Raw genomic sequence first — 12818 nt, 5'->3', positions numbered from 1 at the left:
AATAAAGCACACACACGCATCCTGTCTTAATCTAACACATGCCTTAAGGAAACTAAGTGCAAACTGTTATGAATGTGTAATGGCGGATATGAATATTACAGAATGAACTTGTGGAAAATTAGCATAAACAGCAAACATTTCTTGACAGTAATATGTTATATGTGACCTCACTTGTCGAAACATGACATTCTGATTAATAATGCATTTGTGGAATAAGAGTTACGAAGCAAAATCAGGCCGTTTTTATCCAACTCAGGGGCGGCCATTTTACCACTTGCTGTCGACTGAAGATGACATCACAGTTGCTCAGGGCTCAGGCAATGACCAATCACAGCTCACCTGTTTTCTGAAGCTGAGCTGTGATTGGTTGTTACCTGAGTTCCTGAGCAACATTGATGTCATCCTCAGTCAACAGCAAGTGGCAAAATGGCCGCCCCCTGAAATGGATAAAAACGTCTGGATTTTGCTGCTTAACTCCACTAACGCAACATTAACCAGAATACCGTATTTAGACCAGTGGGGCTGCATAGAACATATTGTCAAAAACAATTTGGGGGTTGGGTTTGAGTTCCCCCTTAAAATAAAGATATGATATGAGATTATGGTATGAGGACAAAAGTATTGTTACAGCTTTACTCCGAGTTTGCATGTCATTAGCTCAAGTGAGCTTAAACTTATTGTTACAATGTCAATAAAAGAGTACCAATGTGTTTTCAAAAAATGTTTTTTGTTTTTTTTTTTTTTTTGCCTGTGTGATTCTTAGTCAGCCAGGTCATGGCAAAACTACTTCTGGACAGACTTGGAACTCACCGCAATTCTCGTTGTTTCATTGCCTTGCAATTAGCCTGGTTATTTTTGTGATTTGGGCAATTTTTTTATCAAAGATATGAAGCCTGAAGGGAAGTCAACCCTATATTAATCACATATTAAAAAGTTCATTGGAAGCATAAAACTACAATATTGCAGATATTCACATTGCAGATAGGTATGAAATGTATCCCCGCTAATCCCCGCTATAAACGGGGATTTACTGTACTTATGTGATACTCAGTTTTGGTTTGCTGTGTGTGCATTTGTTGGTAAATACTAGCACAGACTGCTGACGCACTTTACTGGACTCCCTGGTCTTACTGTACTGCTGGTCCCCGAATACGATCCGAAGAGGGGAATGTCAGGGTCCACCCTGATGATTTACTGCTGCGCCTTCCACGTGACACTATTGACTCGTGACTTTACATATTGTGTGTACAGTAAGTGAGGAGATCTGGTGGAGATGTGTCATATACAATTTTGTAACAAGTCAATAAATCTGGCGCTGACACGCTATTAAAATGTGATTTAAAGAGACACGATGGGTCTAAAGAGATTTGGATGTCTCATCTCACAGCTTCACTATCATCATTCGTACCGCGTTTTATTGCTTTGCTCCATATTGTATGTTCTCCATCTACCGTGCTGTATTTGAGCCTGGAATGACAACATTTGGACGTAAGAGGTTTCTGTTCAATAGGTTGTTTTTCATATGTGTAAATATAGGTCATGTGCTGCCTCACATCAACAAATTTATTTATTTTTTTAAAATAAGATAAAATAACTAATTCTAAACAAAGCACAACGTAGCCAAACCCAAACATAAACGAGCCAAAAATTAAAAAAAATAGCCTTCACCTAACCAAAACCCTCATCCATGACCTACTTTGGGTCCCGACTCCAATTTTGGGAAACCCTGCTATAGATTGTAACCGATATACTGTACGACTCGATACACATGCTGTCACTCAGGTCAGCGGTCAGACTATGGGGGAACGTGCTTGTCAACGCACCGCTTGGCCCAATGTTCAATCAGTCTCGAGAGAGTTGATGGTTTCAATACAATCAGAAGCTGGGTTAAAAGGTATTATTGATTTTCTCTACTGCTAATCAAAGCCATGACTTAAGGTTGGGTGATATCATCGCAAAGCCGAAGGTTTTCAGTAGCCTCTGAGAATGTCAGATACACTGGTTCTGCCCTTTCCACACATCAGGCTGGGAGAAATGTGGGTCAAGTTTTAAATTTCACACTCCTGTTGCAGAATTTTCCAATACTCATACATTTTACACAGCTATGATGAGGTATGACCTCAGAATGCGTTAAATTCACTAGTTGTCTTCATCCACCATTTATGTGGTGCTGCAGCAGCTCCATGTTTTAACATATATAGTATTGCGGTTTCCAAACAACTGAAGCCCCTTTCACACTGCTCGCTTTTCAAAGATAGTGTTTTTTTTTCTGCATCACGTGACATGACAGGAGTCCTCAAGGAGTATTTTGCTGCTCTTGAGGTAGACTCAAAAGCAAGTAAATTTAAATCAATAGCCCCTTTCACACAGCCCATCGCAGCCGTCTTTTCCCTGTGTTGCAGCTCTGCGTGAAAGGTACTGACACGGTTTCAGTTTCAGGTGCTTATAATAGGCTTGTGCGCATGCCTCAGGCTCAAGGCCATGGGGCTCAGGCTTTAGATTCCTGATTGCTGTCAAACACTCACTTTTCACCCCTTCCCTCTCCACACGCAGTCAAGGCTAAACAGCACAAGTTACTAGATGTTCTGCAACTTAGTTTCTGAGCACGCTTTGTTGCAACGAGGGATGGCCTTGTATTATTTCAATGATTGTTTAGGGGTGTAGCTGTCTACATGTATAGTGTTTGGATTTTTCTGAACGAAATAACTTAGTATAGTTACCACGACTGGAGCCTTAGTTGAATTCTGGTTGGTTTTGCCTCTCCTGCAACATTTTTTATTTAATAAATTGTTTAGGGGTGCAGCTGTCTACAACAGCTGGATTTTTTTGAACGAAATATTCAGTATGGTAAGAGCCATACATATTAGGTGATAAAAACAAACACATTTGTATGCTATACAAATAAAATGCTTTGGTTATTATCTTTTTATTTGCGACAAAAAATGTCACGTTCTTCGGTTTTAAAAGTATGAAAATATATATATTATAATGTTTAACCATCACAAAGAAAATGCCTTTTTTTTGGTTGTTGTTTTTACCGGTAATAAATTAAAAAATTATTGCAATAATACTGGCTTTTTAAAAAAAAAATATATATAATTTAATGATCAGAAAAAAAACAAATGGAAAAAAAAGTGAAAAATTTGCTATAAACAATTTTTTGTTTTTGTTTTTCAAAAATGATTACTATCAAATCCAATGAATACCACACACCCACGAATAATAATAATAATAATAATAATAATAATAATAATATCATCCATCCATCCATTTTCTTGACCGCTTATTCCTCACAAGGTTCGCGGGGAGTGCTGGAGCCTATCTCAGCTGGCTATGGGCAGTAGGCGGGGTACACCCTGGACTGGTTGCCAGCCAATCGCAGGGCATACAGAGACGAACAACCATCCACACACACAAGGACACTTAGGGACAATTCGGAGCGCCAGGAAGACTCAAACCCGAGTCCTCAGAACTGGGAGGCGGACGTGCTAACCACTGGACCACCATCATCATCATCATTATTATTATTATTATTATTATTATTATTATTATTATTAGTTTCGTATCATTTTCATCATATGGAAAATGTGTTGTGTTGTGCATGTCCCCTCCTACCTGTCATCCAGGTTGCCATGGAAACAGGCAGGGACGACGGGGGTGTCCCTGCAAGTCGTCTCCATGACCTCATCAGGGCTGCCGCTCGTCAGAGGTACCACTATTGGTACGCCGAGAGGCCCCCGTCTGTGGGGAAGTGGCATGTGGACCGGAGGGCCGGTTCCTTGAGGGGCACTCCCATCACTCTTGGCTTTCTTCACCTGTTTTACGACCACAAGAGGAAAAAAAGAAAAGTGACGATAAAGGCGAGTCAGCATGTGAGGCCAGATATGCCTTTGACACTTGCCCATCTGATACCACACGCACAGACACACGCACGCACACACAACCTTTTCTCAGGACGTAATAAAACGTGCATTTGAGGATTGCCAAAGAGGGCAGCAAGCAATTAAAGGCGCAGCTGAAACCATTAAAAAAAAAAATAAAAAAAAAATAAAAAAAAACATTCAACTGCTATTTGATTTACCGTGCCAACCCGGAGCGGGTATAGGTTTAGCGACCCGCCGATTGTATTATAAGCGAAGAATCGTAACCTGACCACGGCCACCTTGCGAGATGGACCCCTCTGCATTATCAGCGACAACGAGACCAACCTCAGCGAACTCGTCCTAATGTGGGACTGTGGCACAAAAAGCTTTCTGATGTCACGGCGAACGCCAGCGGTGGAACGCTTGATGTAATGGGCTCGGTTAAAAGCCAATTCTCAGCGGGCCATTTCCATTCAGGTCCTCACTAAATGCCTCCCATCGACCCAATTCTAGTCACCTAATGGCTGGATTTTTGTAATTAGCGCCACCGCTGCTGCTTCTTCAGCTTGACCTGCTACCCAATTCCAATTCTTCCTGGATGTGGTATTGATTCTTCTAAATATGTCTTTCACAGAAAGACAAAGATTGACCACCCACAGGCACCACAGGCCTTTCTTACGATGACGTATTTGTGCTTCAAATATCATTTTTCAATCATATATGAAGACATTAGTGAAAATCATTGCTGTCCACAAGAAATCAAGTATCTAAGGGTTGTTCCGATCAGATTGCTGATCACATAAATGATCAGTAACAAATGAAAAATTGTTTGCATTGTTATTGTGTGCGCCAACACTAACATTCTATAGAATTATTTTTTTTGACCTGGTTTGAGTCACTGCTGTACTCAACTTATAAAGTAACCACATAGAAAGGTAAATTTTTTTTCAATATTTTTCAAATTAAGACAAGTGAGACACTTTGAATGCGCTTGGTTGTTTGTTTTAAACAGAACAAAGAAAATGTATTTTTGGTTATTTTTAGGATAATTTTTCAAGTAATAATTTGTATCCTGACCAATGGTACTTTTTCTTTTTCCTAATAATGAAAAATATATATTATCATTATTACCCTAAACAAAGCCATTTTTTTTGTCATTGTTGCTTTTGAAATAAACAAAAAGTAATTGCTTTATCTTAAACAAAAATAAACAAAGATATACTTAAGAGATGCCTGGTACACGCTGCATTTGAGTAAATAAACACTCCCCGGCCACCACATGAGGAAGTACAATATAAAAAGTAATAAACATGACTACTGTGTTTACTCAAGGAAATATACAGAACTCAGACAATGTTAAGAGCTTAAGCAGTGATGTGTGTGTGCGCGTGAATGTGTCAGTGGCAGCGCTAATCTCAAACAGCAACGATATGAAAAGATATTTTTTATTGCCTGAAAATCTTTCGCAGGTATGTTTGGCCTTGAGGGTGAGACAGATTTTATGAAGTAAGTTAATAAGTGTGGTGATGATTAATGAGCTAATCAATCATTAAGGAGGTCAAAGCCATGAATTGCTGGGTTTCAACTGTATCCTTATTTTAAATCATGTGGTAACATTATTGTAGCTTCACTTAATTAGCTATTTTCTTTAGGAATAACTGATTTAGGACATTCAACATCTACTGTGTATAGTGAGCCGACTGCCCCGAACATGATACCTTGAAATAAGGCCGGGTATCGGCCCGATACTGTACTCGCCTATCCCTAGTTTAGTCGTAAGATCTTGGAATGGATGATTTCTAAATGCACAGATTTGCAATCCAAACAAAATGGAAGCATTCCAACCAGTGTCAAACCTACCTGCTCTGTCGTATCATTTTAAATTCCAGTTACTATTTGTTTTGTTTGATTTGCTTCCTGCTTCCTATACATCAATCATGTGACCATCATCCGAAAAGGCCTGATACATAACTATAATGTGCTTTATGGGTGCCAAGGCAAAAAAAAAAATCAGATAAGAAAGCAGGAAACAGATCTTGGAAAGGAAAAGACGCAGATGACTGGGAAAGGCGTTGAATGAATGATATGTACACAGTACCTTCCTTTTCCGAGGCTTCTCGTGTGTGCTGCAGTTGGCTTGGTATGGAGATTCTGCATCATTATGTCCAACCTTTGGTGGAAAAAAAATAAACATGGATATAGCTTTTTGAAATTGCAATAAATTAATTACTATAGTAAATTTATTCCAAAAAATTTAAATTAAATTAAAACTAAATTTTGCCATTTTGTAGAAACAATATTACATACAAAAATTACAATAAAATTATATGTATTTTAATTTTAATTTAATTTTTTTATTTTTATTTATTTAGGTCGAAGTACTCTTGAATTTAAATACTTTAAGTTAAACATATATTCTTAATTTTTATTTTTTACTTTATCATTATTATTATTATTATTATTATTATTAATTCAATCTCTGGTGTAATGACCTTATTTATTTTTTTGATTGAATTTTTATTATTATTATTCTTCTTAGTATTATTAATTCAATCTCTGGTGTAATAACCTTATTGATTGATTGACTGATTGAGTTATTTTTTATTTTATTTTTCTATTTTTATTGTTCTTATTGCTGCTGGAAATGTAAATTTCCCAGAGGGAGCCATCCCAAAGGGATCAATAAAGTCAAGTCTAAGTCTAAGTCTAAGATTTTAACATAAATATAATTCAAAATGTAACTAATTAAAATGTTATGTTATTCATTATTTCTGAACGTCTTCCTATGATAAAACTTCTAAGCAAATATTTGAAACACTGGTGTGTGCGAATAACCTTCCCCCGCCGCAGTCAGCTGATAACATCTGCAAAGCCGCGAGCGCACGCAGAAAAACAGCTTTTCCATAAACAGGCCCGCGTCACGCTAATCGCGTCTCATGCGTCACATGGTCGGTGTTAAAAGGGCCTATGTGAGGGAATTTGAAGGGCGCACGCACCTGGGGATGTCGGGAGCAAACAACAATGCTAAAGCCTTAAGGGTAGGAATGCTCGTGGGGGGGAAGACGCACACAGTTCATCCTGCAGGAATGACGCGCGCATTGTCTGGAAAAACACCAGTTAAACCACCCCGTTCCCATTTTAATTGTTTCTTATTAATTCCAGCAATAGTTATAAAACCGCCAGTAGGTACAAACACCTTCCTTTTCTCGATAGTACATTGTCTTCAAAGTAAGCATGCAAAAGCTGAAAACAAATCGCAACTCCCAAAAAAAAAAAAAAAAAAAGAAGACATTTCTTATTTGATTCAAGTGAGCAAAACTGTGGCTACCGCTAATGCTTGTTCAACTACGGGAAGCAGAGCAGAGGAGTGGACGAAGGAAACATTAGTAGTACTACAAATAAACCTGAAATTAAAATCCAGTATGCGAGTGGATCACAAGTACTGCTGTCACGGCTTTAGACTGTGGTGGAAACAGCCTGGACAAACTTCTTGGATGTTTTTTCGTGCGCATGTTTTTTTCGGTGATCTGAAAGCGACTGGAACAACCTGGCAGTCAAAGTCACGTTTCAACGTGCCACCAAGCATCCATCCATCCATCACCCATAAAGACGTCACTGTGAAGGATGAAGTTCCTAAAGTGGATCTACAAGTGCGGTTTGGCAATTCCAAATATTCCTTGTGTAGGAACTGTGTCACAGTAAAAACGTTACTTAATAATTAAATTCATAATAGTTTGTACAAGAAAGGAAAAGTCACAAAGATCACTGATATTAACTTGTTCTGGGCTTGCTTTTTGCTGTATCCAGCACACGTCTTGAATCCGTGCAGAGTGTAGTGAAATCTGAACACTCTTAATGGTTTTCGGGGCCAAATGTGCTGGCTAGTGTCACAAAATTTAGTTCTGGGGCTGCTTTTTGCTGCATTGGACAGAAAACATTTTGAATCGGCGAAGAGTAAAATTAAATGTCAAGTCAATCAAGTCAGAAATCTTGGACTGTCTTATCATGCTCTGGAAATGTTTTTAGCTGCATCTAGCACGTTGAGGTTTGAAGAGTGCCGTGAAATTTATGTCGCAAAAAAAAAAAAAAACACACACACACATGAAATGCCAATGAAAAACCAAAACATATGCACACAAGTTCATCATTTGATTCCAGCTGAACTGTGCTTCGGTCTCATATAACATGTGCACAGCCGCATCTTCTTGGAATAAAAAAAAAAAAAAAAAAAAAAAACACCAAAAAAGACCCCAATCGCCAAAGAAAAAAGTCAAACAACACAAATAAAATCCGAAATACATGCATACAAGTTCATCACTTGATACTTGATGAACTAAGACGTCACACATGATGTCGTGTTTTGGAGTAATTATTGAAAAACAGTGTTGAAAAATCCTAAAAAAAAAAAAAAAGCAAAATAACACAAAAAGACCCCCCCCCCCTCCCAAAAAATAAATAAATAAATAAATAAATAAAATAAAAAAAATTACACATACTTACTATTGTCATTAAACCTCTTGCCAAACTGAGCTGAGATTTTGCATTGTGTATTGCACAACTGCTTCACTTGTTTCTATCCAAAAGCCAAAGATAGAGATGGGATGTTTGGTCAGTTTCCAAATCCAAAACCATTTATTTCGCGCAGTGGTTCTCAAATATAAAATGTATTGCAAATAAGTTAACAAAACATACCTAAATAGTGTTTGAAAAACAACTAAAAGATTAAATGCAAATGTATTTTACGTAAAAGTTAATACAAATAATCTGTACTTTTAAAAAGTAATTACCGATACTGTACATTAAAAAAAAAAAAAAAGAAAAGGAAAAAAAAGTGTTCCACTAGAGGGAGCCCGCGTACCATCAACAATGGTATGCATACTAACCTTTGAGAATCACAAATTTTAAGGCTTTTTATATATATATATATATATATATATATATATATATATATATATATATATATATATATATATATATAGAGAGAGAGAGAGAGAGAGAGAGAGAGAGAGAGAGAGAGAGAGAGAGAGAGAGAGAGAGAGAGAGAGAGAGAGAGAGAGAGAGAGAGAGAGATGTTTTTAGGACGGATGTTCTGTTCCAGTTGCTTTCCTGCTGGCCAAACAAGGCAATCAATAGATGTATAAGGCACAGGCCACCTATGACAAGATGTCCACCTCCCACGATCAATACAGCGATCAATTGTTAGCCCGCGATTACGTAAGTGGCTGTCCATACGCCGCCCTGCTTGGCTAAAAAGGCCAAGAGTGGCGTCATAGGTCAGATGCTTTAAGACGCATCAGATGATATCTGCTGTACTGCACTCAGCAGAAACAATAACAAAATTTGTACGTACCTTGACCGGGATGACATCTTCTTCTTTTTCTTTGTCTTTTATGTCTGCTTCGAATATGCTGCTGTAGTTTTGGATGAGCTGGACCAAGATTTTGTTACAGATGTTCTGCTCATTGAGGGCATCGAACCCAGGAGCCACGCTTGACCACAGGAAGAAGAGAATGACATATTAAAAAACATGGTCAACAAACACAACACTGTGGACCAGAGTCGACTGGAGTGCTAACTGCCAGAGAAGATGAAAGTTAATGCTGTGCAGCAAACTTGCTCATAACATGCATTGTGTCGCCAAGCTTTAATTGAGCTGATGGACTATTTTGGTGCTGCTCTTTTGGTTAGCAACTACATTGAAATGGGCTCGGCAGCTAACGCTTCAATGTCCGAGAACATCTTTAATACCGTACACTGGAAATAATCAGTTTACGTGCTATGGTAGGTGCTTGCGTACACATTGTATGACTTGGAATGTTGGAGTAGGATTCTGACAAATGGGTCAGCAAGCAAAGATGATTCGAAACCACTCGACTCATTGTTTATTTAAGATCTTGGTGAGGTTGCATTGTGCACTGTATGCTGTGTTTTGACATATGTACATCAATGCATGTTTAAAATACGGCCTTGTGTATTCATCTATTTTATTAACTTCAGATCCAAGTAGGACTATTTTCCTCAAGCTCTGATTCTGAATTGTATCGCATAATGTAAAAACAATCTGCTTCATTATTAATTATGGTTAAATATTAATATGGTTATTTGATGAGTAGGGTAAGTGACTAAAAATGACAGGCCAACTTGAGAGGCAACAGCACTACCTGGTGGCCAAACATCCCAGACGCTTGATACAATTTAGGTATCTGTTGAATGAATGACAGAAAATTAAAAAATAATTTCTGATTACATTATTTAATACAATAATTCATTGAAGAATGCAATTCTTGATGTAAAAAAAAAAACAAAAAAACAAAACATTTATTAAAATATTATTATGTGACTGCTGCGAAGCAGTCACATATTAGTATCCATCCAGGAAAAGCGTTTATTATTATGTGACTGCTGCGAAGCAGTCACATATTAGTATCCATCCAGGAAAAGCGTTTATTATGTGACTGCTGCGAAGCAGTCACATATTAGTATCCATCCAGGAAAAGCGTTTATTATTATTATTATTATTATTATGTCTTATTCTTCACATTTTTTCAGACGAAATGCGGGTCGTACCGTAGAACGTACCGGCACAAGTGAGGTATCAAAAGATGCGTCTCGATTTGACTCGGCGGGGTACCATTTTTTTTCGGAATTTCGAGTTACCATGGCGACGCAATTCCCCAAAAACCCCCCCAAAAAGTCCCATAGGAATGAATGGAGAAGGGGAAAAAACCTCCACAAATTTAACACCTTTTTCGAAGCCACGCTGCGCGCACATACATTGACCGACCGAGACGATTTTTAGCTCATTTTGTTGCAATTTTTCCCATCTTTAGCTCTGTGTTGAAATTTTTTTTAAGAAATGTAAGCGCTCCCTCCTGTGCGGGTTCAAAGACAGGGTGTGAAATGAAGAAAAAGAGGCTCTTTCCATTAGTGTGTATTGCGTTTGCTAGAGTGGAGCAATCAGCGCTAGAGTGGAGAGACAAAAAAAATTCTTTCCAAAAATTTCACTTCAACTCGTCACCGTGGCCACAATATTTGCTCAGTAAACATCAAATTTGGATATTTTGTAGTCACAAGGGTCTTCTTTCTGACAAACCCACTTTTGTGCGGCAAAGGTGTCATTTAGTACCTTTTATTTGACTTGAAGCGAGGGGAAGTCGCACTTTTTCGCCCATTGAGCCCCATGTTATTTTCGCCGCCTTTTTTTGTCATTTTTTTTCAAAGTCACACGTTTTCAACCTGCTCTAATTTGGTCATTTTTTATCCGATTTAAAAGATGAGAACATGCTTGCGTTCCCCAAAGCCTTGCCGTTCTAACGGGGCATTTCTGAAATCTGTATCTTAAACCGTTCAGTCGTGAGAGCCTTTTGTTCGAGGTGTGCGCTTTCTCATAGAACTCAATTGAAGCAAGCAAAATGTTCGCCCACCTGGTACTTAGGAAATGTGTGTGCGTGAATGCGCATATTTGTTAAAGTGACAGTAACCCATTTTCAGTTTAGTGATTATGGCTTAACTTCCACATTTCTTGATCAATTAAAACCATTCGAATTTTAAACTCTTCAGATCATTCCCTATTTTCGCTTAATAAAAAAAAATCAAAGCACAATATAATATTTTTGTTTATGAAATGTAATGTAATGAACTGCTATTTAAATGGTGCTTTTTGAGCTATTCTGCCCACTCTCTCACTTCTGCACAGCAACTGCCTCAGCCAATCAGAGCTGCTTGTTGTCATCCACGCCTGGAATTTCCCCACCACCGCCCACACACAGTGGCGGCCATCTTGGCCAGGGATTCTCACATTACTGTCCATACAGAGCGGCGGCCATCTTGGCCAGGGATTCTCACACTACTGTCCATACAGAGCGGCGGCCATCTTGGCCAGGGATTCTCACACTACTGCCCATACAGAGCGGGGGCCATCTTGGACAGGGATTCTCACACTACTATCAATACAGAGCGGCGGCCATCTTGGCCAGGGATTCTCACACTACTGCCCATACAGAGCGGCGGCCATCTTGGCCAGGGATTCTCACACTACTGCCCACACAGAGTGGCGGCCATCTTGTCCAATTGTTGAGGTGCACCCAGGATTCTCGGCCCCTGAGTGGCGGCCATCTTGGCCAATTGATTAGGTATGACAGGGATTGACCTAATTTCAACAGGAAGTGACCCAGACAGACCTAAATTCAACAGGAAGTGACTTAATTTCAGTAGGAAATGACCTAAAAATTACCTGATATCAACAGGAAGTGACTTAATTTGAACAGGAAGTGACCTAATTTCAACAGGAAGTGACCCAGAACTGACCTAAAATCAACAGGAAGTGACCGGATTTCAACAGGAAGTGACCTAATATCAACAGGAATTGACCCGACTTCAACAGGAAGTGACCTGATTTCACCAGGAAGTGAGCATGCTAGTGCTAAGTTAGCATGCTAATGTTAGCTGAGCATGCTAATGTTAAGTTAGCATGCTAATGTTACGTTAGCATGCTAATGTTACGTTAGCATGCTAATGCTAAGTTAGCATGCTAATGCTACGTTAGCATGCTAATGTTACGTTAGCATGCTAATGCTAAGGTTTTTTTTTATTTTTTATTTTTTTATTTTTTTATTTTTTTATTTTTTTTTATTTTTTTTTTATTTCTTTTTTATTTTACTTTTTTTTTTAATTTTTTTTTTTTTTCCTAATGCTAAGTTTAGCATGCTAATGCTACGTTAGCATGCTAATGCTAAGTTACCATGTTAATGCTAATGCTAAGTTAGCATGCTAATGCTAAGTTAGCATGCTAATGCTAATGTTAGCTTAGCATGCTAATGCTCATGCTAAGTTAGCACGCTAATGCTAATGTTAGCTTAGCATGCTAATCCTCCTGCAAAGTTAACGTGTAGGAAGTGACCCAGACTGCATTCGGCTTTCCGCCTTGCAAGAGTCAGCAGTCACATCCAAAATTTC

At 38.5% G+C, this 12818-nt stretch overlaps 1 protein-coding gene across 3 annotated transcripts in view; it reads right to left on the bottom strand.

The window, feature by feature from the left end:
- Positions 1 to 12818, bottom strand: part of fam13a (family with sequence similarity 13 member A) — a 97878-nt gene that overhangs the window by 25315 nt on the left and 59745 nt on the right. For 2 of the 3 annotated variants that reach the window (XM_077525497.1, XM_077525499.1), the window contains exons 5-8: positions 10025 to 10066; positions 9214 to 9352; positions 5962 to 6033; positions 3616 to 3815 (exon numbers count right to left, since the gene is read on the bottom strand). In XM_077525497.1, the coding sequence (XP_077381623.1) occupies positions 3616 to 3815; positions 5962 to 6033; positions 9214 to 9352; positions 10025 to 10066 (453 nt within the window). The remainder of the gene's footprint in view (positions 1 to 3615; positions 3816 to 5961; positions 6034 to 9213; positions 9353 to 10024; positions 10067 to 12818) is intronic. The other variant, XM_077525498.1, reaches the window with a different exon arrangement.

This window comes from Festucalex cinctus, chromosome 6 (assembly GCF_051991245.1).
Source record: "Festucalex cinctus isolate MCC-2025b chromosome 6, RoL_Fcin_1.0, whole genome shotgun sequence".
Classification (NCBI taxonomy): domain Eukaryota; kingdom Metazoa; phylum Chordata; class Actinopteri; order Syngnathiformes; family Syngnathidae; genus Festucalex; species Festucalex cinctus.
Note: the sequence above shows the minus strand (reverse complement) of the source record. Positions and strands in the feature narration are given on the sequence as shown.